Raw genomic sequence first — 22,448 nt, forward strand, 5'->3', positions numbered from 1 at the left:
ATATGCCTTTGGTATGTGGGGGGTAAGCTAGAGCACTTTTGGCAAACCCAGATGATCCCTGGGAAGACTCGGCACTCAAGGTCAAGATCAAACTTAGGTCTCTGGTACTGCGAGGCAGTAGTACTGTGCCACCGATAGAGAAAAATAAATCCTAGGAATGTAATATTTTGTATTTACATGATATCGATTCTCAATACATTTACGTGATGGTAATTAAAGAAAATGTTATCCTTCCATCAGTCTTGTTTATTCTCATAAATTGCACAATAAATTTTCACTATTTATCCATGATTTATCAAATCTACCAAGATGATAAGCTTATAGGTCATAAGTGATAAGAGTAGAATTAGGCTATTTGGCCCATCAAGTCTACTCCGCCATTCAATCATGGCTGATCTATCTCTCCTAACCCCATTCTCCTGCCTTCTCCCCATTACCTTTGACACCTGTACTAATACAAAATCTATCTCTGCCTTAAAAATATCCACTGACTTGGCCTCTACAACCTTCTGTGGCAAATAATTCCACAGATTCCCCACCCTCTGACTCAAGAAATTTCTCCTCATCTCCTTCCTAAAAGAAAGTCCTTTAATTCTGAGGCTATGAACTCTACTCCTAGACTTTCCCACTAGTGGAAACATCCTCTCCACATCCACTCTTTCCAAGCCTTTCACTATTCTGTATGTTTCAATGAGTTCCCCCCTCATTCTTTTAAACTCCAGCGAGTACAGGCCCAGTGCCAATAAATGCTCACCAGAGGTTAACCTACTCATTCCTGGGATCATTCTTGTAAACCTCTGGACCCTCTCCAGAGCCAGCACATCCTTCCTCAGATATGGTGCCCAAAATTGCTCACAATATTCCAAATGCAGCCTTACCAGCACCTTATAGAGCCTCAGCATTACATCCCTGTTTTTATATACAAGCCCTCTTGAAATAAATGCTAGCATTGCGTTTGCTTTCTTTACTACAGATTCAACTTGCAGATTAACTTTTTGGGAATCCTGCACCAGCACTCCCTTTGCACCTCCGATTTCTGGATTCTCTCCTCATTTAGAAAATAGTCTACGCCTTTATTCCTACTACCAAATTAATGACTCCACACTTTGCTACACTATATTCCATCTGCCACTTCTCTGGCCACTCTCTCAACCTATCCAAATTATTCTGCAGAGTTCCTGCTTTCTTTACACTACCTGCCCCTCCACCTATTTTCGTATCATCCGCAAACTTTGCCACAAAGCCTTCAATCCCCTCGTCCAAATCATTAATATACAAAGTGAAGAGTAACAGCCCCAGCACCGACCCCTGCGGAACTCCACTAGTCACTGGCAGCCAACCTGGAAAAAAGCCCCCTTAATTGCCACTCTTTGTCTTCTGCCATCCAGCCAACCTGCTATCCATGCTAGTATCTGCCTTTTAATACCATGGGCTGTCATCTTCCTTAGCAGCCTCTTGTGTGGCACCTTATCAAAGGCTTTCTGATCATCTAAGTAAACAACTTCTACTGACTCCTTTGTCTGTCCTGCTATTTAATTCTTCAAAGAATTCCAGCAAATTTGTCAAGCAAGACCTCCCCTTCACAACGCCATGCTGACTCCGGCCTATTTTATCGTGAAGTTCTAAGTACTCCGTAACCTCATCCTTTATAATGGACTCTAAAATCTGACCAACCACCAAAGTCAAACAAACTATAGTTCCCACTATTCTGCTTTACTCCCTTCTTATGCAGCAGGGTAATATTGCCAATTTTCCAATCATCTGGGACCTCACATGTCTCTAGTGATTCTTGAAATATCACTGTCAATGCCTCCACAATCTATAAAGCCACCTCTTTCAGAACCCTAGGGTGCAGCCCATCTGGTCTAGGTGACTTATCTACCTTCAGCCCTTTTGGCTTCCCAAGCACCTTATCCCGAGTAATAGCCACTCCACTAACTTCCAACCCCTGACTCTCTTGAATTTCAGGCACGTTGCTGGTATCTTCCACTGTGAAAAGCATGGTATCTTCCATGCAAAAAGTTATTCTACTCCTCTGCCATTTCTTTCTTCACCATTATCACTTCTCATGCATCATTCTCCAGCGGCCTAACTTTCACTCTTGCCTTTTTCTTACTCTTTATATGACTGAAGAAACTCTTGCTATGCTCTTTTATATTATTGGCTAGCTTACCTTCGTATTTCATCATTTCTCCCTATATTACCTTTTTAGTTACCTCCTGTTGTTCTTTGAAAGCTTCCCAACTAGGAACCTGATTTTCCGGGTCTTCCTGCATATTGAAATCTCCCATGACCACCGTAACATTGTCTTTTTCGCATGCCAATTTTATCTCCTGATGTAACATACCCTATATTCTGGCTACTGTTTGGAGGCCTGTAAATAACTCCCATTAGAGTCTTTTTACCCTTATAATTTCTCAGCTCTATCCACAATGACTCTATCTTCTGATCCTATGTCACCCCTCGCTGAGGACTGAATTTCATTCCTAACCAACCGAGCTACCCCACCCCCTCTGCCCACCTTTCTGTCTTTCAGATACGATGTATAACCCTAAATATTCAGCTCCCAGCTCCGATTCTCTTGCAGCCATGTCTCCATAATGCCTACATCATACCTGCCAATTTCCAACTGTGCTACAAGCTCACCCGCTTTGTTCCTTATGCTGCGTGCATTCAAATATAATACCTTCAATTCGGCGTTGACCACCTCTCCTCTGAAAACTATCCAGATTTTACCCGACCTTACACTCTTCGCCCTTTTTGAACTTTCTGTCCTGTTATTTCCGGAAACTACCATGACTTTTCCTGCACTCTCTTTCCCGTTAACTCCACGCATACGCTTCCACGTTGTTGACTCCACCCCCGCACTATTTTGTTTAAACCCACCCATGTAGCACTAGCAAACCTGCTTGCCAGAATGTTGGTACCTCTCCAGTTAAGGTGCAACCAGTTCCTTTTGAACAGGTCACCCCTGCCCCAGAAGAGATCCCAATGGTCGAGAAAACTAAATTCTTGCCCCCTGCACCAGCTCCTCAGCCACACATTCAGCACCCCTATCAATTCAAGGAAGTAATTAATTAATTAATCAATTAATTAATTAAAGCGGGGTTAATTCAAATTATCAAATACCAATTTGGAGATAAACCAATATAACAGATCATTTACCTTTCCAATTCTTCACGTTCATCTTCCCTTTCACATTTCTGAATTCCAAATTTGGCTTTGAATGATCGAGATCTTGCAATAATAGTTTCCGAAGCTGTTATCTGACTAATTAGTTCCTGAAAAATATATCATAGAGTTAAGTTTCTCCATTTTTGGAAAGGCACTTTTGCCATTTGTAAAGAGAGAATCAGCCAACTTACTTCCAATTTTTTGATGTCTGGATTTGAATATCTTAATAGTTTGCTCGCATGAGAAATTATCTGCTGGATTATTTTTCTGACAGATGGGATATCTTCGACAGATTCTGTTGAAAGTGTTAAACAAATTAGGACAAGTAAAACTGGAAGCATAAAGATAGGACAATATACTAAGTTATTTTAAATTATGAATAAACAGTGTTTAAAAATTATGTTATTTCATTAGATCAGAAATCTAAGAAATCTGAAAACTTTCAATCATAAGCAATTGGGAATGTTAATGTAATGCCACAAAAGCATACAAATATGTATTCACCTTCTTCTTTGACCTTCAACAATGCTGCATGCAAAATACAAGGCAGTAAATGCCCAGTCAAATCTGCAGGTTTCAAGCCAACTAAATAGTGAAGAACCTGAGAGGAAACATATGACCCGTTAACTCATTCATACGCCTAAATCTGTAGGTACAAATGAGAAAATACCAATTAAACATTCTCAAATTACTTTATCTTGTATCTTATGAATGGTACATAAATTATCTACATAGAGAAAATATCTTTGGCAGTAATTTGTCATGTTCAAGAAACTTCAAATTATAATCATGTTGAAAATGTTCCTGTTGTGTTTTGGTTCACTTTGATACATTCCCTTTATCCCAATGTAAATAGACATGAACAAAAATTACAACACATTCAACCCAATCAATTTGTGCTGGCCCTTCCCATTTCGACATACAGTTCCAAACAATTTGTCCACAATTTGCAAAAATACTGCCAACTGCTCACTCTCAACAAAACATCAGCTGTTTACAAAAAGATCGCCATTTCCTCTGTTCTGAAATTGCTGCATTTTATTTTGTTCCTATGACCTATATTTGTACCTATATTTTTGAACCTTCATGTATATGTTTAAGTGTGATCTGATGAATCCTTACATTGTTGTGTGAGATGTCCCATATCTTGCTGAGGGAAACAACATGTCTTGTTCTTTTTACTATACAGGTGTAATGCCAAACATCAAATCCTACTTAAAGGTGTTGTCCTTTCCTGTTAATTATTGGTTTATTAATATATCCCTTATCTTTAAAAGGCTAAAAATGGATTCTGCATCCACCACTGTTCCAGTAAAAAAATCCATGTTCCAACAACATTGTTGTTGAGTATAACAATACGAGTATGACATTGTCCAAACCCTTCCCTTTTTGGAACTCGCCACCCAGAGGAAATGGATACCTCATTGCTTGATCAAACTCCTTTTAATTTTACATATCTCCGTACAACTTAGCTTAACCAGTGTGAAATGGTATCAGGGTCGATTTACATTCAGAATCTAACTCTAAAATTCTCAATGGCACCTCACTGAATCTTGTGCATCTTTCAACACTTTGGTGCTTTGCAAACAGAGAAGGGTATTTATTAGCCCTTATATCACATATGTATGGCAACCAGACAGCAGCAATGCTATGGAAAAGAGAGGTGGTTTCAGGTGCGGGCAACAGTTTGCACATCCACTCGAAGGGGCACTCATGCCTTGGTCGACAAAATATGTGCAGAATGTAAAGTTTATGTGCCAGGTGACCTGCCAGACCCACTATAAAAAGGTGCCCGTAGTCATCCCTGCAAGGGGTAGGAATCCTTGCACATCAGAAAGATGCTCAAAAAAATTCCAAGTCATGGTGATCTCTACTCAATTGCTTACACCAGCAGAGGAGTTACTCATTAAAAAATCGCAGTGTTCTTCAAGGAAAGTGCTACTCATCAGTATATTCATAGACATTACAGAAAACCATTTAAGTAAATAGAACAATAAATCATTCATTCACGTTAAAATCAATGTAGGTGGATCAGCAAAGCACATTGTGAGAGATTTGTGTGTGTCATCTGAACTGCCCAAGCAAATTACTACTGATGTACAATGTCAGTGATAATAATTGGAGTGTGGAGAGAGTGCATTGTGGACTCTAATTTTGCAGATTTTGTTATCATCTCTTGAAGCATCTATCAAATTGTCCTTTGTGGCCCATCTCTGACAATGTTCCCTCTTCGATTTCAGCTAAGAAATGTTGCTCTGGATGCTGAGCAGCGACATTCCATAGTAAGTCATGGTTTCCTCCTGTGCCTGTTGCTCTTCAGGATATATCTTTATAGCCCTCACACTCGCTGTCTCCTTATTGCTCATCCGCTGGCACCAGCTGCTATCCTTGCATTGCAAGACTGTGCAGTGCACAGCACATGATGACTTCTTGCCTTATTTGGCCTGTATGGCAGAATGCACTTGGACTACTGCAGGTAACAAAATCTCAATTTACATTCTCTATTACTATCTTGGTACTTGCATTGTAAGTGTGCTTGGGGCTGTGATTTGACAGTGCAATAGCTAGTGGAGCCAGGGAGAATGTGGGTAGATCTTTACTCCCAGGATCGAACTCTAGACCGTGCTGGTTGCTGAAAATGTCATTTAGTGCGGATTCACAAAACACATGCACTTCCCAAAATCATAATATTCACTGCGAGGGAATTCTTCTCCTGATTCACAATAAGCAGCTGAGAGAGTAGACATTTTCCTGGTGATAAAAGGATCCAGGTTTATCACAAGTGCTCAATTAGCTGCCTATATGCACTCATGAGAACCCAGGATACCATTTGTGTTTCTCCCTGTAATCAAACCGGCTAAAATAACTTCTTCACAAATACTGCTTGAGTGACCCCACCAATGCAGTAGTGGGAAGCAAACTGGATATGGCACTGATCTGTTGCACCCACTTGGAAAGATCTGTGCTGAGAAGCTGAGAGTAAACATGACATTGACCTCTGAGCAGAAAGCCTCTGGCCATAAGAGCAGAGCCAATGATCTTCCCATGGAATATCATGTATCTCAGTGATGACAATCTTTGAAACCTTGTGAATGAAATGCTCTAGAGTGGGATACAAGCAGGATGTGGTACATCTGCAGACTTAATAGGAGTAGGTTCTACGCAGTTGGGCACATCTTTTTTTCCTTCAGTAACTCATCCAACTTGCAAGTGGCCAGCCATAAGCATAACAACACCTAAACTAAAGATAGACAAAAATGCTGGAGTAACCTATTGCAGGTCAGGCAGCATCTCTGGAGAAAATGAATAGGTGATGTTTCTGATTGGGACCATTCTTCAGACTGATACTGTGGAGGGAGGGGGTGGAGGGGGTTGGAGCAAGAAATAGAAGCAAGAAGGTTAGTCCAGTTGGGATGCTTTTTAAACACTACAAGCTGCCAGCGCACAGGTTCACTCTCCTCTCTCTCCACAAAACCCCTGTTGGGAAACCCCGTGGACTGGCAGTCCCAGACTGTCAATCTCAGTGCCGAGGGTTTAGCCAAGGAGTGGCCTAACTCAGGAGTCGCCACAGCCCACCCCCCCAGAACCGGAGGCACAAAACGAACCAGCGTACGAATGAGGGAGCCGGACCTCGTACGCACATCCAATCTCTCAGGGGCCAGTGTAGGCACAGGCAGGAACGGCTGGGATTGAGGACGCCCCCGACGACGAGGCTGGGCCACCTGCACTGGTTGACTGATGTCCAAATGCGCCGGCTTAAGGCGAGCCACTGACACAGTCTCACGCCGGCCCCCTATGTCCAAAACGAACGTGGTAGGCCTAGTCTGCAATACCCAGTAAGGGCCCTCATACGGCTACTGCAGCGGCATCTGATGAGCGTCACGACGCAGGAAGACATAAGGACAGTCCTGGAGAGCAGACGGGGCGTGGGGACGAATCACCCCACGGTGAGACGTCAGGACAGGAGAGAGCGTGCCCACCTTCTCACGGAGGTGCTGCAGCGTGGACGAGGGCGGCTCCTGTTGTCCATGCGCCGACGGAATGAAATCCCCCGGAACTGTGAGCGGAGAACCATACCACCAGCAACCTTACCAAGTCTCTTCATAAAGATGCAATGACGAACAAAGTATATCAGCGTCTTTATTTTCTCAGGGATCTGAGTAGATTTGGCTTGTCTATAAGGATTCTCTTGAACTTCTACAGATGTGCTTTAAAAAGTATTCTGACGGTATGCATGCTATGGCAACTGCTTTGCTCTCGATTACTAAACCTCAGAGAGTGGGGAATATTGCTCAATCCATCACAGACTTGTCACTTCTTTTTATCCAATCCTAACTGGAGAGTTCATCAGAAAGGCTGGAAGTATTGTTAAAAATGCCTGCCACTCCGGCCATTCCCTTTTGTACTACCTTCTTGGAGAAGTTACAGGAGCTTAAAAGCTTGGACACACAGACTTAAGAACAGCCATGTTCCCCACTACAATCAATCTTCTGAACCAATCAGCTTTTTCACACCTCCTTCACAGAGGTGCAGTCATGTACTCTTACTCTTACTATTCGGTAATTCCGTTATTGTACCTCAATATTGTGTTGCACTACTTCAGATCACACTACAATCTTGCACAAATCTGCTGTATTGCGCTTGGTGATTAATATATTGTTGTATTTATTATTACTGTTTATATGCTGTTTACTATGAGAGCTTCATGTGAACAAAGAATTATATTGCACCCTGGTGGTATATGACAATTAACTAATCTGAATCTGAGCCATTTATTGTATCTCAATTATCAAATAAAACATTACTTCCATAAAGAATTCCATTAAATTAGTTGAGCGTGAATTCCCTTTCATCAAATCCATTTTGGTTGTCCTTAATCAATGCCTGTCCATCAAATTAAGAATGAATGTTATCCCAGATTGCACCATCAACAGCACTGCATCCAATAAAAATCGATGATCAGCAATACAATTGACTACAGCAACAGTGTTTCTGCCACACATATTAATTTTAATGGAAACATTTTTCATTAAGTTAGATCTTTTTTTGAAATTAAATATATTTGCTTAACAAAACACTACCACATTTCTATACCCAGTGCAATAAAATAGCCAACAATTAAAAACACGTTAACAAACAAAAAAAAAATGTTAAATGCACACCGTGGTTTATTGAGATCATATCCCTAAATATTGTGCCAATTACTGTGTGTATCTCAGAAATACAAACTCTCCTTTCTGTATTTTTCAATTAACTATCTAGGTTAAATGATTATTTTATTGATACTGTCTGTCTACGCTGTATACTGAAAGCTTTCCTCTCTTCCCCTCACCAATATTAAGTCTTAGTTATTGATTTTTTTTTAACTTGTATAATGACAGCTTTACTATTCTCTGGCATAACTATCAAAAGGACTTTAGACGTTTTGGTGCAAATATCCATTATTTCTTTATTTCTCTATATTCCCTCCAAATTGTTTAGGACAGAACAAAGCTACATTTCCTTTCCACACTTAATTTTGCTGATATATTTTCATCACTACTTCATAATATTATCCTGTGTTATTATTAACGACCCTTTTACAGCTTACTTCTATTTCCAAAATTATACTCATGCCTGTCTTACTTTTGTGAGCAATTTTCTTTGGACTCTCCAATTCTCTCTGGTCTTTCCGTCGAGAATTCTTTACCATTTCCCAGTTGTTCTGTTTCCATGTGTTCTGCACTCATTCTTCGTATTTTCTTTGACATTTTCTAACCTATTTTTCTTCCCTTCATTAAATCATCATTAATGTAACAATCTATCAGACTTACCTTTTCAGCTTCCCTTGTGTCGTCAAAAAGCCGTCTTTGTCTTCGAGCAGGAATTGGCTTTGCAGTTTCCCACACTTCCACCCACATGTTACCAGGGATTTTCATTCTGGCACTTAATTCGCCCCTTAGAACCTTGTCACCCACTTCATCCGTGAATTCTTCTTCAATATAATCACGTGGAGAGTACCATCTCACAAAATCTTCCAAATAACAGCCTGGGTTTGCAGCCTAATAAACAAATCAATTAAGTCAAAGTTTACCATAGATTTACATCATATGCTTTAAGAAATAAAAGTTATCATTGGAGTTATTTTCCTTTAAAAATACTTTATATAAACCTATGCAATGAAAATTAATATATTTTTTATTTTTTCAACTACCCCTTCACTCCAAAATGTTATTACATATTTGTTACCTCATTTTGTAAACATCAACAGGGGTCCAATTGGTGCCAAGAAGTGGAGGGTGACTCAGACATATAAAATAAGATCTTCTTTTGGTATTTATCAAGGAAAAAAAATGTTTACAAAATTCTCAGAAGGCATTTTACCTTGAAGGACTCCATATCTGACAGCAAACAAGCACTCTGCATTCTAGCACGTAAATGTGCTCCTTCAGCTGAAGTTCCCAATTTAGCTAATACCTCTGACTGCTCTTCTAATAAATCTTCTGTCATTGGTGCTGGCTCCTGACAAAGAGAAAGGTTTCAGTAAATTAATATGCCTAGATCTCCAAAGACGTACAGGTATGTAGGTTAATTGGCTGGGTAAATGTAAAAATTGTCCCTAGTGGGTGTAGGATAGTGTTAATGTACGGGGATCACTGGGCGGCACGGACTTGGAGGGCCGAAAAGGCCTGTTTCCGGCTGTATATATATGATATGATATATGATAGATCAGATTTGTTCCCACTGATATGTAAAGAAAAGAGAGGGGGGTAAAAATAGGAATACTGTCAAACACACATTCATATTTTATCCCAATTTTCCACTGATTAAAAATATTAATCTTCAGAAATATGTAAAAAAATTATTTACCAAATGGTAACTTTAGCTTTTTAATTGATGTTTGGCAAAATCGGTTCACCTTTAACAAGCCTAATAAACCAAAAATCATAAGCTAAGAACCCCATAAACTGTGGTATATAGGAAGTGTGAGGAGGACTGAGGGAATAAGTAAGGTTAATAACTCAAAAACAATAAAAGGGAAGACTGTGGATTAATAATCTGAATGGTATTTTAGACATTATAGCTCAAGGGAAAATTGAAGGATGTAAAGTAATTAAATCCAGGGAGAGAACAAGAAATTAGTGAGTAGAACATTAAAGATATAATGTGTTACTGTGTTCAATGACCACTCTTGCATTGGATACATTGGTGCAAATTCAAGTTGATCAGTAGCCATTACTGGGTGAGAAGATTTCAAGATAATCAGGTTGTTATTATATTCAGGAAGGATGTAGGAAGGAAGGGTGGTCTGAGGGATAGGGTGTGCAGGTGTCAAAGTGATGGCAGAAGTACAACTATGGTGAAGTAGCCTTTGTGATTAAGGATCTCAAATCCCAATGATGAGAGAAGATGTAACAAGCAGGCAGTGAAGACAACAGATAGAATGGAAAAATTAATAATCTCAAGGATTCTCTTGAAGATTACACACATTCCCTGATAGTATTAATGCGGTATCAGAATGCATAAATCCAGAAATTAAGTAACCTCTTTTTTACTCTCCCCACATTGTACAATTTGTTTTGTTGGGTTGTTGTTGTTTAAATGAATTAAATTATTGCATCGTATGGGAGGCGCATTCCCAATCTCGATGTACCCCTGTACAATGACAATAAAGATATATTGTATTGTATTCTCATCAACACTCCCCAGATTTTACCATATTATAGAGGTCAGGATTGAACCTGGGACGCTGGTGTTGTGAGCTAATGGCTCCATTAGCTGTGCCACTGTACTGTCTGAAAATTCCACTGAACACAGATTTCTCATTGCGAATCTTCAGGTGTTTACAACCAAGTTTTCATTGATGCCACCACAAGCACATGCACCCATGTGCACACAAATGCACAGAGAAGTCAAGGCGGAAATCCCACTTAATATTTTTATGATACAGAGCTCCAATCATTAACTCAGCTGGCATCAACAAAATTATCAAAGACTGCAATAAGATGAACGTTCTTTTGCTTAGCACAATAAACTGAATCATTTAGCTTTATTATATATACACACACACACACACACACAATATAAAAGGACCTTGAAAACATTACTGTCCGTATAATCATTATAAAATGCAGATACAGAAGAAAATAATGTTTTTTACTTGTGTAAGTGGAATATAAAGTGGACCACCCGTGTGTAGAAGAGTCAGTTTGCCGTGCTGATGCAGACGTCCTTCTGGTTTGCACTTTTGGATGTCTTTCTTTCCTCCTTCATCTTTGTCACCTTTTGTAATTTCTTCTTTTGTCTCACTCTCCTGTCTACTTTCCTTCAACTCTTCTGTGTCACTCAGACACTCAAAAAACTCATCTTCACTGTCACTCCACGAGTCCCATGATTTCTGTTGGGATGATTCTCCTTTGTTTTCCTTCTCAAACTCTTTGTTATCTGTACACTCTGTTGTACCTTTGACAGCATTATTTGACAATTTTCTCTCTGCTGTTACATTTTCTGACATCTGTTTCCTTCCACCATCTCTTGCTTTTTTCCTCTCAATGCAACAATTCAGCATCTTAAAATTAAAAATGAAAGTTTCACAGGATATTAGAAGTCGATATAATTGTCCATTTTATTCTTACCCCTCCGTTGTATTTAAGGACTCAAATGTAGCCTATCACAAGCACAACAGGAAGCAAATTTCATCTATAAAATTATATCCAGTGCTCCGTCTGCTCCATGGTCATGAAGTTACAAAATAAATCATTGCAGATTATAGAACCCATCCTATATTTTCTCTGTCATTTCCTATTCTCATTTTCCCCCACGAATTTTCCTATTGCAATTGAATTGATTCCAATAATCGATGTAACAATACCTGGTGTTCTGATTCCTAATGGTTACAGTTATGTAAAAGGGGAAAGAAAGGGAAAATGAGAGAGTATTGCACATATGACAATCGTTCAAAGCTCAATGCTATTCTGTTCCATGAGTGGATTTACAAAATCCATACAACTGAATGTCATAGACAATATCATTAAGGAATTTCAAGCAAGGAGGCTTTCGGCACATTCAAGAAGGCTTTTGGCACATTCAAGAAGGCTTTCGGCACTCATCAGTTAGAGTATTGTTTATGGAAGTTGGGAGGTTATGTTACAGTTGTACAAGACATTGGTGAAACCGCATTTTGAGTATTGTGTTCAGTTTTGGTTACCCAGATATAGGAAAGATATTGTTAAGCAGGAAAGGGTGCAGAGAAGATTTACATAGATGTTGCCAGGACTTGAGGACCTGAGCGATATGGACAGGTTGAGGGGTGAGGCAGAATGAGAGGTGATCTTATATATAAGATGATGAGAAGAATAGATAGGATAAATGCACAAAGACTTTTACCCAGAGTAGGGAATCAAGAAAGATGAGGGGGAAAGGTTTAACAAGAGCCTGAGAGGCAACATTTTTTTTTACACAAAGGGTGGTGGATAAATGGAACAAACTGCTAGAGGAGGTAGTTGAGACAGGTACTATCGCAACATTTAAAAAACTCATGGACGTACATGGATAGGATTGGTTTGGAAAGATATGGTCAAACACAGGCATATAGGACTAGTGTAGACGAGGCATGTTGGTTGGGGTGGGCAAGTTGGGCCAAAGGGCCTGTTTCCATGCTCTATCACTGACTCTAATAATGAAAACTGACTTTGCAGAAATCAGTCATGTTAGCAGTAGGGCTGAACAACTCTACATCCTCTGAAAAAGAGTAATTATTTTGTGATATATGGTTAATTCAAATGAAGCAATCCAAAATATCAGGTGTATGATGTACAGTGCTCTCCATAATGTTTGAGACAAAGACCCATCATTTATTTATTTGCCTATTATAACTTTGAGATTTATAATAGAAAAAAACCACATGTGGTTAAAGTGCACATTGTCAGACAGTTTTTATGCATTTTGGTTTCACCATGTCGAAATTACAGCTGTCTTTAGTCCCCCCCCATTTCAGGGCACCGTAAAGTTTGGGACACATGGCTTCACAGGCGTTTGTAATTGCTCAGGTGTGTAATAATTGCCTCCTTAATGCAGGTATAAAAGAGCTCTCAGCACCTAGTCTTTCCTCCAGTCTTTCCATCACCTTTGGAAACTTTTATTGCTGTTTAAAGGTGAAATTTTGAGAGTACAGAGTCTTTATGTCCCTGTTCGGTGGAAAGGAAAGAATAATAATTTGAAAGAGCCGTGGTTTTCCAGGGAAATTGGACACTTGGTTCGGAAAAAGAGGGAGATATACAATAAATATAAGCGGCAGGGAGTAAATGAGGTTCTTGAGGAATATAAAGAATGTAAAAGGAATCTTGGAGTAGTTGATAGTGAGGTAGATTTTCAAAGTCTACAGAGAGACTTGGGCCTTTTGGAAGGGTGGGCTGAAAGATGGCAGATGGAGTTTAATGCTGATAAGTGTGAGGTGCTGCATTTTGGTAGGACAAATCAAAATAGGACGTACAGGGTAAATGGTAGGGAATTGAGGAATGCAGTGGAAAAGAGGAATCTGGGAATAACTGTGCATTGTTCCCTGAAGGTGGAATCTCATGTGGATAGGGTGGTGAAGAAGGCGTTTGGTATGCTTGCCTTTATAAATCAGAGCATCGAGTATAGAAGTTGGGATGTAATGTTGAAATTGTACAGGGCATTGGTGAGGCCGAATCTGGAGTATGGTGTGCAGTTCTGGTCGCCAAATTATAGGAAGGATGTCGACAAAATGGAGAGGGTACAGAGGAGATTTACTAGAATGTTGCCTGGGTTTCAGCACTTAGGCAACAGAGAGAGGTTGAACAGGTTGGGTCTTTATTCTTTGGAGCGTAGAAGGTTGAGGGGGGACTTGATAGAGGTTTTTAAAATTTTGAGAGGGACGGACAGAGTTGACGTGGGTAGGCTTTTCCCTTTGAGAGTGGGGAAGATTCCAACAAGGGGACATAGCTTCAGAATTGAGGGACAAAGGTTTAGGGGTAACATGAGGGGGAACTTCTTTACTCAGAGGGTTGTGGCTGTATGGAATGGGCTTCCGGTGGAAGTGGTGGAGGCTGGCTCGATTTTATTATTTAAGAGTAAATTGGATAGGTATATGGATAGGAGGGGATTGGAGGGTTATGGTCTGAGTGCAGGTAGATGAGACTAGGTCAGGGAGAATGGTCGGCGTGGACTGGTAGGGCCGGACAGGCCTGTTTCCATGCTGTAGTTGTTATATGAGGACCAAAGTTGTGCCAATGAAAGTCAAAGAAGCCATTATGAGACTGAGAAACAAGAATAAAACTGTTAGAGACATCAGCCAAACCTTAGGCTTACCAAAATCAACTGTTTGGAACATCACTAAGAAGAAAGAGAGCACTGGAGAACTTACTGATCACAAAGGGACTGGCAGGCCAAGGAAGACCTCCACAGCTGATAACAGAAGAATTCTCTCTGCAGTAAAGAATAATCCCCAAACACCTGTACGACAGATCAGAAACACTCTTCAGGAGTCAGGTGTGGATTTGTCAATGACCACTATCCGCAGAATACTTCGAGGACAGAAATACAGAGGCTACACTGCAAGATGCAAACCACTGGTTAGCTGCAAAGATAGGATGGCCAGGTTACAGTTTGCCAAGAAGTACTTAAAAGAGCAACAACAGTTCTGGAAAAAGGTCTTGTGGACATGAGACAAAGATTAACTTATATCAGAGTGATTGCAAGAGCACTTTATGGTGGAGAGAAGGAATTGCCCAAGATCTAAAGCATGTCACCTCATCTGTGAAACACGGTGGTGTGGGTGTTATGGCCTGGGCATGTATGGGTGCTGAAGAAACTTGCTCACTTATCTTTATTAATGAAACAACTGCTGATGGTAGTAGCATAATGAATTCTGAAGTGTATAGACATATCCTATCTGCTCATGTTCAAACAAATGCCTCAAAACTCATTGGCCGGCGGTTTATTTGACAGCAAGACAATGATCCCAAATATACTGCTAAAGCAACAAAGGAGTTTTTCAAAGCTAAAAATTGGTTAATTCCTGAGTGGCTAAGTCAATCCCCCGATCTGAACCCAATTGAGCATGACTTTAATATGCTGAAGAGAAAACTGAAGGGCACTAGCCCCCAAAACAAGCATAAGCTAAAGATGACTGCAATACAGGCCTGGCAGAGCATCACCAGAGAAGACACCCAGCAGCTGGTGATGTCCATGAATCGTAGACTTCAAGCAGTCAATCCATACAAAGGATATGCAACAAAATACTAAACATAACTACTTTTATTTACATGACATTGCTGTGTCCCAAACATTTTGATGCCCTGCTGTAATCTCTACATGGTGAAACCAAAATGTATAAAAATGGCCTTTATTAAAATCTGACACTTTAACCACATGTGATTTTTTTCCTATTACAAATCTCAAATTGTGGAGTACAGAGGCAAATAAATAAATGATGGGTCTTTGTCTCAAACATTATGGAGGGCACTGTAGTTCCAATCGTTGACATGCAAGTCGGAATGGCTATTGACAGATGTCAAATAATTAGCAGATGAGATGTTTTACATATATTAAGACTTTAAGATATTGTAGAATCGTTTTGTATCATCTACAAAACCTTAAAACAGAATTTGCCAAAAATAACAATATTTCACTCCATTCAATAATGGAGACCTAAGACACCTAGAACTTCAGGAATGATTCTTGATTATAGAAAAAAGACAATGATGCCAAATATTATGTTCTCGTTATTTTGTCAGTAAACAACACTAAAGACATTACCAAAATAATACCTTCATATTTTCCAACAGACTACCTTAACATCAGAAATTTCAGCATAGGAGAATAATGATTTATTACAGATTATATTTTTCTGTTGCGAGAAATAATGTTATTTTAGTTATACACAGCAAACATATTTTAATGAGATTTGCTACATTTAATCTCTCATGTTTTCATTTGCAATGATACAATGCATCTACCTAAAGTCAAACAGAACATAATTGTTTTAATGGTTTTATTTGCATTGGACAATTAAACTGGTTTTTAAAAAATGGATGGAAATTAATGGTGCCATTTTCAATTTTACCTGAAGTTTTTGATGTAACAAACAGCATCTTAAGTCTGGAGCTCCGGCGGATAATCTGACAAAGAGAATGAATAAATCTATATGTTACGAAAACTCTCATCTTGTATGTATATTCGTACGCATGTTCGCTTATATGTCAGTTTGTTCCCGAAATACAGCAAAAACAGTACACGATAGCGCAAAAATTTAGGCCCACCTTATTCATCATTGGCCTGCGGTTCAAATGGTTGTTATATTTTAAATTTATTCACTTTTTTAACTTTAATAAATCACTTTTTAAACTTTAATAATTCGCTCCCACTCTCCTTGCCCATCAGCCGCACTTGCGCAGTAATACCTCCGTATTCGACTTCACAATGGGAACCCAACGGGTCCGCGTCTGCGCAGTTGGGGCCCGTTGATCTAATACTTACATGTTCATCTTGCGTCACAACAGTAAGATGGCCGCCAGATCCGCGCGTGCGCAGTTGGGGGAGAGTTGCCGCTCAGAGGGGGCAGGGCCCGCCCGAGTGACGGGAATGGCGGCCAATGAGGGGGGGATGAGGAGAGCTCTCCTGCTGCTGGCCGCCGTGATAGCTGCCCCGAGGCGGGGTGAGTGGCTCCCTCTCCACTTTCCTCTCCCCCCTCGCCTGCCCCCGGCCCTGGGGGGGTTGAGGGGGGGAGGGGAGGGTGCTAAACCAATGCAGGAGACGTTTGGACCCAACGGGTCCATAGCAGCTGGTACTAACCATTTTGCTGTTGTTTTGCTGCTGTTGATGGAATTATATATCAGCACAGAATTTCCAAACACGCATTTTCTATTTTTAATAGTCTACCTTCATAGACATCAAGCTGGCACACCCTATATTTCAATCCCCAAATAGTTGAACCACAATAATCATTATTCCTTCTGTCATTCAGTTATGTCAAATGTGAACCTCAAACTCAATCTGCTCTATCAGATGTAAGGTGCAAATGATTAAGCACAGTGTGCATCCAATGTGAAGTGCAACCTTAATTAATAAATTCAATCCCAGGCTGAAAAGTGTGTGGAAGACGTAAAATCAATATCTTACCCTGGCACAATATAATTATTTTCCAATCTGTACCGCATTTCCAACACAAATTCTTGCCATAAATGGGCCACACCCCTCATTCCACCATGGTAAAAGTTAACCATACAGAGACACAAAGCCAACTTGTACGTCAGACTGTCTGAAGGAGCGGATTTAAATTGACTGTAAAGATTCTGGAAAAGATGGTACAGATGATAATGAAAAGATTAATATATAGTGATTTACTAATTTTATATCAAATCTATTTTCAAGTTGATTATGATGGCGAACAAACTTGAGAATGATAATATAAGCCAAGAACATTCCAGAACATTAAGAAATGCGAATTATGTAACTAGCATACTCGAGTCAGCCTAAATGATAGAAACATAACAATGTTAAGGATTAAGTTATATATGGGAACTGAAACCAGCTTGACCAGCCATTTGATAAATAAATATTTTAACAAAATGTTAAATGGCAAGAAATAGCAACATTATTAGTTTACAGTTGTGTGTTGCCGCATTGTTGACTGGCTCATATTACATAAGCACAAGCACACAACACTGACAGGGGCAAGGATAGTGGCAGTTAACACACAAAATAAATAAATGAATGGTGAACCTGGCCTATATAAAGGAATGAAGTAAAATCTTCATTGCTAGACTTGGACTATTTAACTAATGCAGGCCTTTTACATCGATGTAAAGCATTCTTATGGCGATTAACAACCACACAATTTCCAAATCCCATATTACCACAATTGATCCAGATTAAATTAAACTCCATTGAAAATAAAAATATAATGCTACTTGATAGAATTTCTAGACCACTAATTTAAGTGGTTTTGTGTATCGCTGCTTAATAATCCATGCAACTTTTAAACGTTTCTGATATAGTTAAGTCTAAATTATTATAATACTTAAAATATGTCCAATAGTTAATATATATTTTACAAATACTTAAACTGGAACTGCAACAGAACAATTATGCAGAATAGAGTACACCTGTGTGGTTAATGCTAATGACCAGAAACCAATTGCTCTCCCATTATCTCTTGTTTGCAACACGGTTTATCTTGAGGAACTACAGGTGTCAGAGGCAGACCTGTGGTAGAGATGAGCAAAGCTACATTAAAAAGTGATTGAAAGTTCTGTCAAGTCATCAAGATTATTGACAAATGGTAATTCCAGAGATGCCTGAATAGATGCTTTATAGCTAGAGTTGTGCAGCTGGAGTCTTACGTCTGAAGGGCTTATGATCAGCTGTGTATTAATAAGCAAAGTGGGAAATAGTTAAATACTTTCTAAGGTTGAATCGGGTAGTAAGTTTCAGAACTTACCCACTCTTCTTCAGATGCAGCAATATTATTTCCTCTTGAGCTGCTACATTTAGCATTAGATGAATCTCCAGTCTTTTCAGCAGCATCTGGAAACAGAAACTAAAATACAAAATGTCAGGCTGGGGTATATACTATTATTAGTAAAAGCAGAAAATGCTGCAAATGTTTACAGATCAAGCAGTATCTGTAAAAGAGATCCGGATTCTGACATCAGGATTGAGAAATAGGGAAGAGCAATTTTTCAATTTGTATTTAATTATTAATTTTGCAATGGTAGATGCGAGCATTAATTATTTAACTCTTGATTTATATTGTCAATCCAATTACTATTTTGGTTAACATTTTTAATTTATCACCATACTAAAGCAACTGGCAGCAATCCCCAACATCAAATCTTGCAATGTCTGAAATGATTTAAATTCCCGAACTTTTGTATTGAAAAATATAGAATAGAAATTGTTGGCATTTAGCTGTTCAAACAGAAGTCTGGAATTCTGCTGTCAAAACAGATGGCATAGACCCACTGACAGATTCAGAAGGTCTAATATGTCTTGTTGCCATGTCTAGTTGAGACACCACAGCATCAAATTGTGGAATTGCCTTATGATTCCATTAATTAAAATGAGGAACAAGGAAGAGATATGTAAATACTGGTTCGTTCAGTTTAATATTTTTAATTCAAAGCATTCTTATATTTTTTAAGTCGTTTTTTAAAAATATGTAATGATTTGTAAACTTTTAGATGTCATGCTTTATTTTAATAGTTTTGAATGTCTCAATTTCAGGGCCATTTAAAAATTATTGAAAATCAATTACAGCTTTTAGACACTGCAGAACAGGGCAGGAGAGGGCGTATGCGGCTTTTGTATCTATCAAAGCATTCAAAAGCTTTTCCAGAAGGTAGGGGGTAGAGTAACCAGAATTGGGGAGGAGCATTAAAGGTTTCAGTACCTGGCAAGATTAGTCCTCAGCATCTGAATCAGGTAAACAGGGCAAAGAGACCAGGCCAGTGAGAAATGGCAGTATAAAATAGCCCACAAAGTTACAGTTCTCTTATGCTACAATCCTTTCTTCTTAATTCAATTTTCTATCATTTATATCTTGATTATTAATTTTCATTTGAGCTTCAAATTCCTAATTTATAGTATCATTTGCTTTCAATCCTTTAAAACATACTGTGTAGTTTCTCTGGTCCAACACTAGTGCTAATTACAGCACTTGCACAGATATCCCTATGGAAATACAAATTTCCATTGCTAGCCTTAATCAGAGCTGACATTGTTATCTTCTGTCCCGCCGCTGCCACCTGTCGTTGTCTGTACTGCTCTGATGGAGTCAACAAGGCAGCACAATCTTTCACAGATTTCTCAGCTCTCAGGCTGGTTAAACCTGATCTCAGACAAGGAAAGGAGAAATCAACTGCCAGGAAATACGCAGGTCCATTTTTTATTACTCTGGCTAGCTTTAATATTTTATATTAATGGATTTTTAGTGTCTGGATGTGTTCTCTGAAGTTTGAAATGTAAACTTCTTGACATGGGTTTGGGCTTCACTGGCTATCAAAACAATGCTGTGACTACGGCTGGCTGCGCATAACTTCACTGGGTCATTCCTAATGTTTGGGACAAAGACCGATCATTTATTTATTTACCTCTGTACTCCAGAATTTGAGATTTGTAATAGAAGAAATCACATGTGGTTAAAGTGCACATTGTCAGATTTTATTAAAGGCCATTTTAATACATTTTGGTTTCACCATGTCGAAATTACAGCTGTGTTTGTACATAGTCCCCACATTTCAGGGCACCATAATGTTTGGGACACATGGCTTCACAGGTGTTTGTAATTGCTCAGATGTGTTTAATTGCCTCCTTAATGCAGGTAAAACAGAGGTCTCAGCACCTAGTCTTTCCTCCAGTCTTTCCATCACCTTTGGAAACCTTTATTGCCGTTTATCAACATGAGGACAATGAAAGTCAAAGAACCCATTATGAGACTGAGAAACAAGAATAAAACTGTTAGAGACATCAGCCAAACCTTAGGGTTACCAAAATCAATTGTTAGGAACATCATTAAACGCACAGGGACTGGCAGGCCAAGGAAGACCTCCACAGCTGATGACAGAATAATTCTCTCTATAAGCAAGAAAAATCCCCAAACACCTGTACCACAGATCAGAAACACTTTTCAGGTGTGGATTTGTCAATGAACACTGTCCGCAGAAGACTTCATGAACTGAAATTCCGAGGCTACACTGCAAGATGCAAACCACTGGTTAGCCGCAAAAATAGGATGGCCAGATTACAGTTTGCCAAGAAATACTTAAAAGAGCAACCACAGTTCTGGAAAAAGGTCTTGTGGACAGATGAGACGAAGATTAACTTACATCAGAATGATGGCAAGAGCAAAGTATGGAGGAGAAGGAACTGCCCAACATCCAAAGCACACCACCTCATCTGTGAAACATGGTGGTGGGGGCGTTATGGCCTAGGCATGTTCGGCTGCCGAAGGTACCGGCTCACTTATCGTCATTGATGATACACCTGCTAATGGTGGTAATATGATGAATTCTGAAGTGTTTAGACACATCCTATTTGCTCAAGTTCAAACAAATGCCTCAAAACTCATTGGCCGGCGGTTCATGCTACAGCAAGACAATGATCCCAAACATACTGCTAAAGCAACAAAGGAGTTTTTCAAAACTAAAAAATGGTAAATTCTTGAGTGGCCAAGTTAATCACCCGATCTGAACCCAATTGAGCATGCCGTTTATATGCTGAAGAGAAAACTGAAGGAGACTAGCCCCCAAAACAAGCATAAGCTAAAGATGGCTGCAATGCAGGTCTGGCAGATCATCGCCAGAGAACCAGCAACTGGTGGTGTCCATGAATCACAAACTTCAAGCAGTCATTGCATGCAAAGGATATGCAACAAAATACTAAACATAACTACTTTCATTTACATGACATTGTGTCCCAAACATTATGGTGCCCTGAAATGGGGGGGGGGGGGGGGATATGTATAAACACAGTTGTAATTTCTACATGGTGAAACCAAAATGTATAAAAATGGCCTTTATTAAAATCTGACAATGTGCACTTTAACCACATGTGATTTTTTTCTATTACAAATCTCAAATTGTGGAGTACAGAGGTAAATAAAATAAATGATGGGTCTTTGTCCCAAACATTATGGAGGGCACTGTAAGTGCACAGGGTAAATAACCAGAAGACTGTGCTGGAATCAAATGGGAACAAATAGCGTGATTCTGCCAAGGTGATACAGATTTTGGGGCAACAGATGAGCTGCCCATTATTAATGAAAAAGCTGTTTTGAGTTGTCAGAATTAGGCATGCTTTAAAAGTAAATAACCACTTACTAATAAAATGGAGTTTAGAACTTCATTACTAATTGGTGACTCTTCTATTCGTCTGTGTTTATGCATCCTCTTGCGAGCACTGTGGACCATATTTGACATGGTAGATAGTCGAGGCATGTGAACAGAAGTTGGCTCTGTGAGCTTCTGCAAAGCTTGGCTAATATCTGCATGATCTGCAAAAAGCATTGTTACAAACAATATATTTAATACATTGAAACGATATTTTGAATGCATCAAATTCTTTAAAATAAACAGTTATTTGAATGTTAAAGTCAAATTGTTTTAACCTTTACTTTCATCCTCAAATGTTGACCTTCCAAGAATCTCATCAATCGACTCTTTCCGAAGACACAGTTTAAAGAACTCAGTGAGAAAATCTCCTATTAAAAGATAGTCCAACCAATTAAAGTTTCCAATATAATAATAGTAGTAGATACTAAATTTTAAATTCAA

General features: G+C 39.2%; 1 protein-coding gene across 3 annotated transcripts in view; it reads right to left on the reverse strand.

Moving 5' to 3' along the window:
* Positions 1-22,448, reverse strand: part of rab3gap1 (RAB3 GTPase activating protein subunit 1) — a 74,693-nt gene that overhangs the window by 14,506 nt on the left and 37,739 nt on the right. For all 3 annotated transcript variants that reach the window (XM_078403409.1, XM_078403410.1, XM_078403411.1), the window contains 11 exons: positions 22,283-22,375; positions 21,996-22,168; positions 18,617-18,715; positions 17,296-17,468; positions 16,241-16,295; positions 11,315-11,722; positions 9,538-9,675; positions 8,988-9,215; positions 3,679-3,775; positions 3,366-3,469; positions 3,166-3,281 (listed from right to left, as the gene is read on the reverse strand). In XM_078403409.1, coding sequence (XP_078259535.1) covers positions 3,166-3,281; positions 3,366-3,469; positions 3,679-3,775; positions 8,988-9,215; positions 9,538-9,675; positions 11,315-11,722; positions 16,241-16,295; positions 17,296-17,468; positions 18,617-18,715; positions 21,996-22,168; positions 22,283-22,375 — 1,684 coding nt within the window. The remainder of the gene's footprint in view (positions 1-3,165; positions 3,282-3,365; positions 3,470-3,678; positions 3,776-8,987; positions 9,216-9,537; positions 9,676-11,314; positions 11,723-16,240; positions 16,296-17,295; positions 17,469-18,616; positions 18,716-21,995; positions 22,169-22,282; positions 22,376-22,448) is intronic.

The sequence above is a fragment of the Rhinoraja longicauda genome, chromosome 8 (assembly GCF_053455715.1).
Source record: "Rhinoraja longicauda isolate Sanriku21f chromosome 8, sRhiLon1.1, whole genome shotgun sequence".
Classification (NCBI taxonomy): domain Eukaryota; kingdom Metazoa; phylum Chordata; class Chondrichthyes; order Rajiformes; family Arhynchobatidae; genus Rhinoraja; species Rhinoraja longicauda.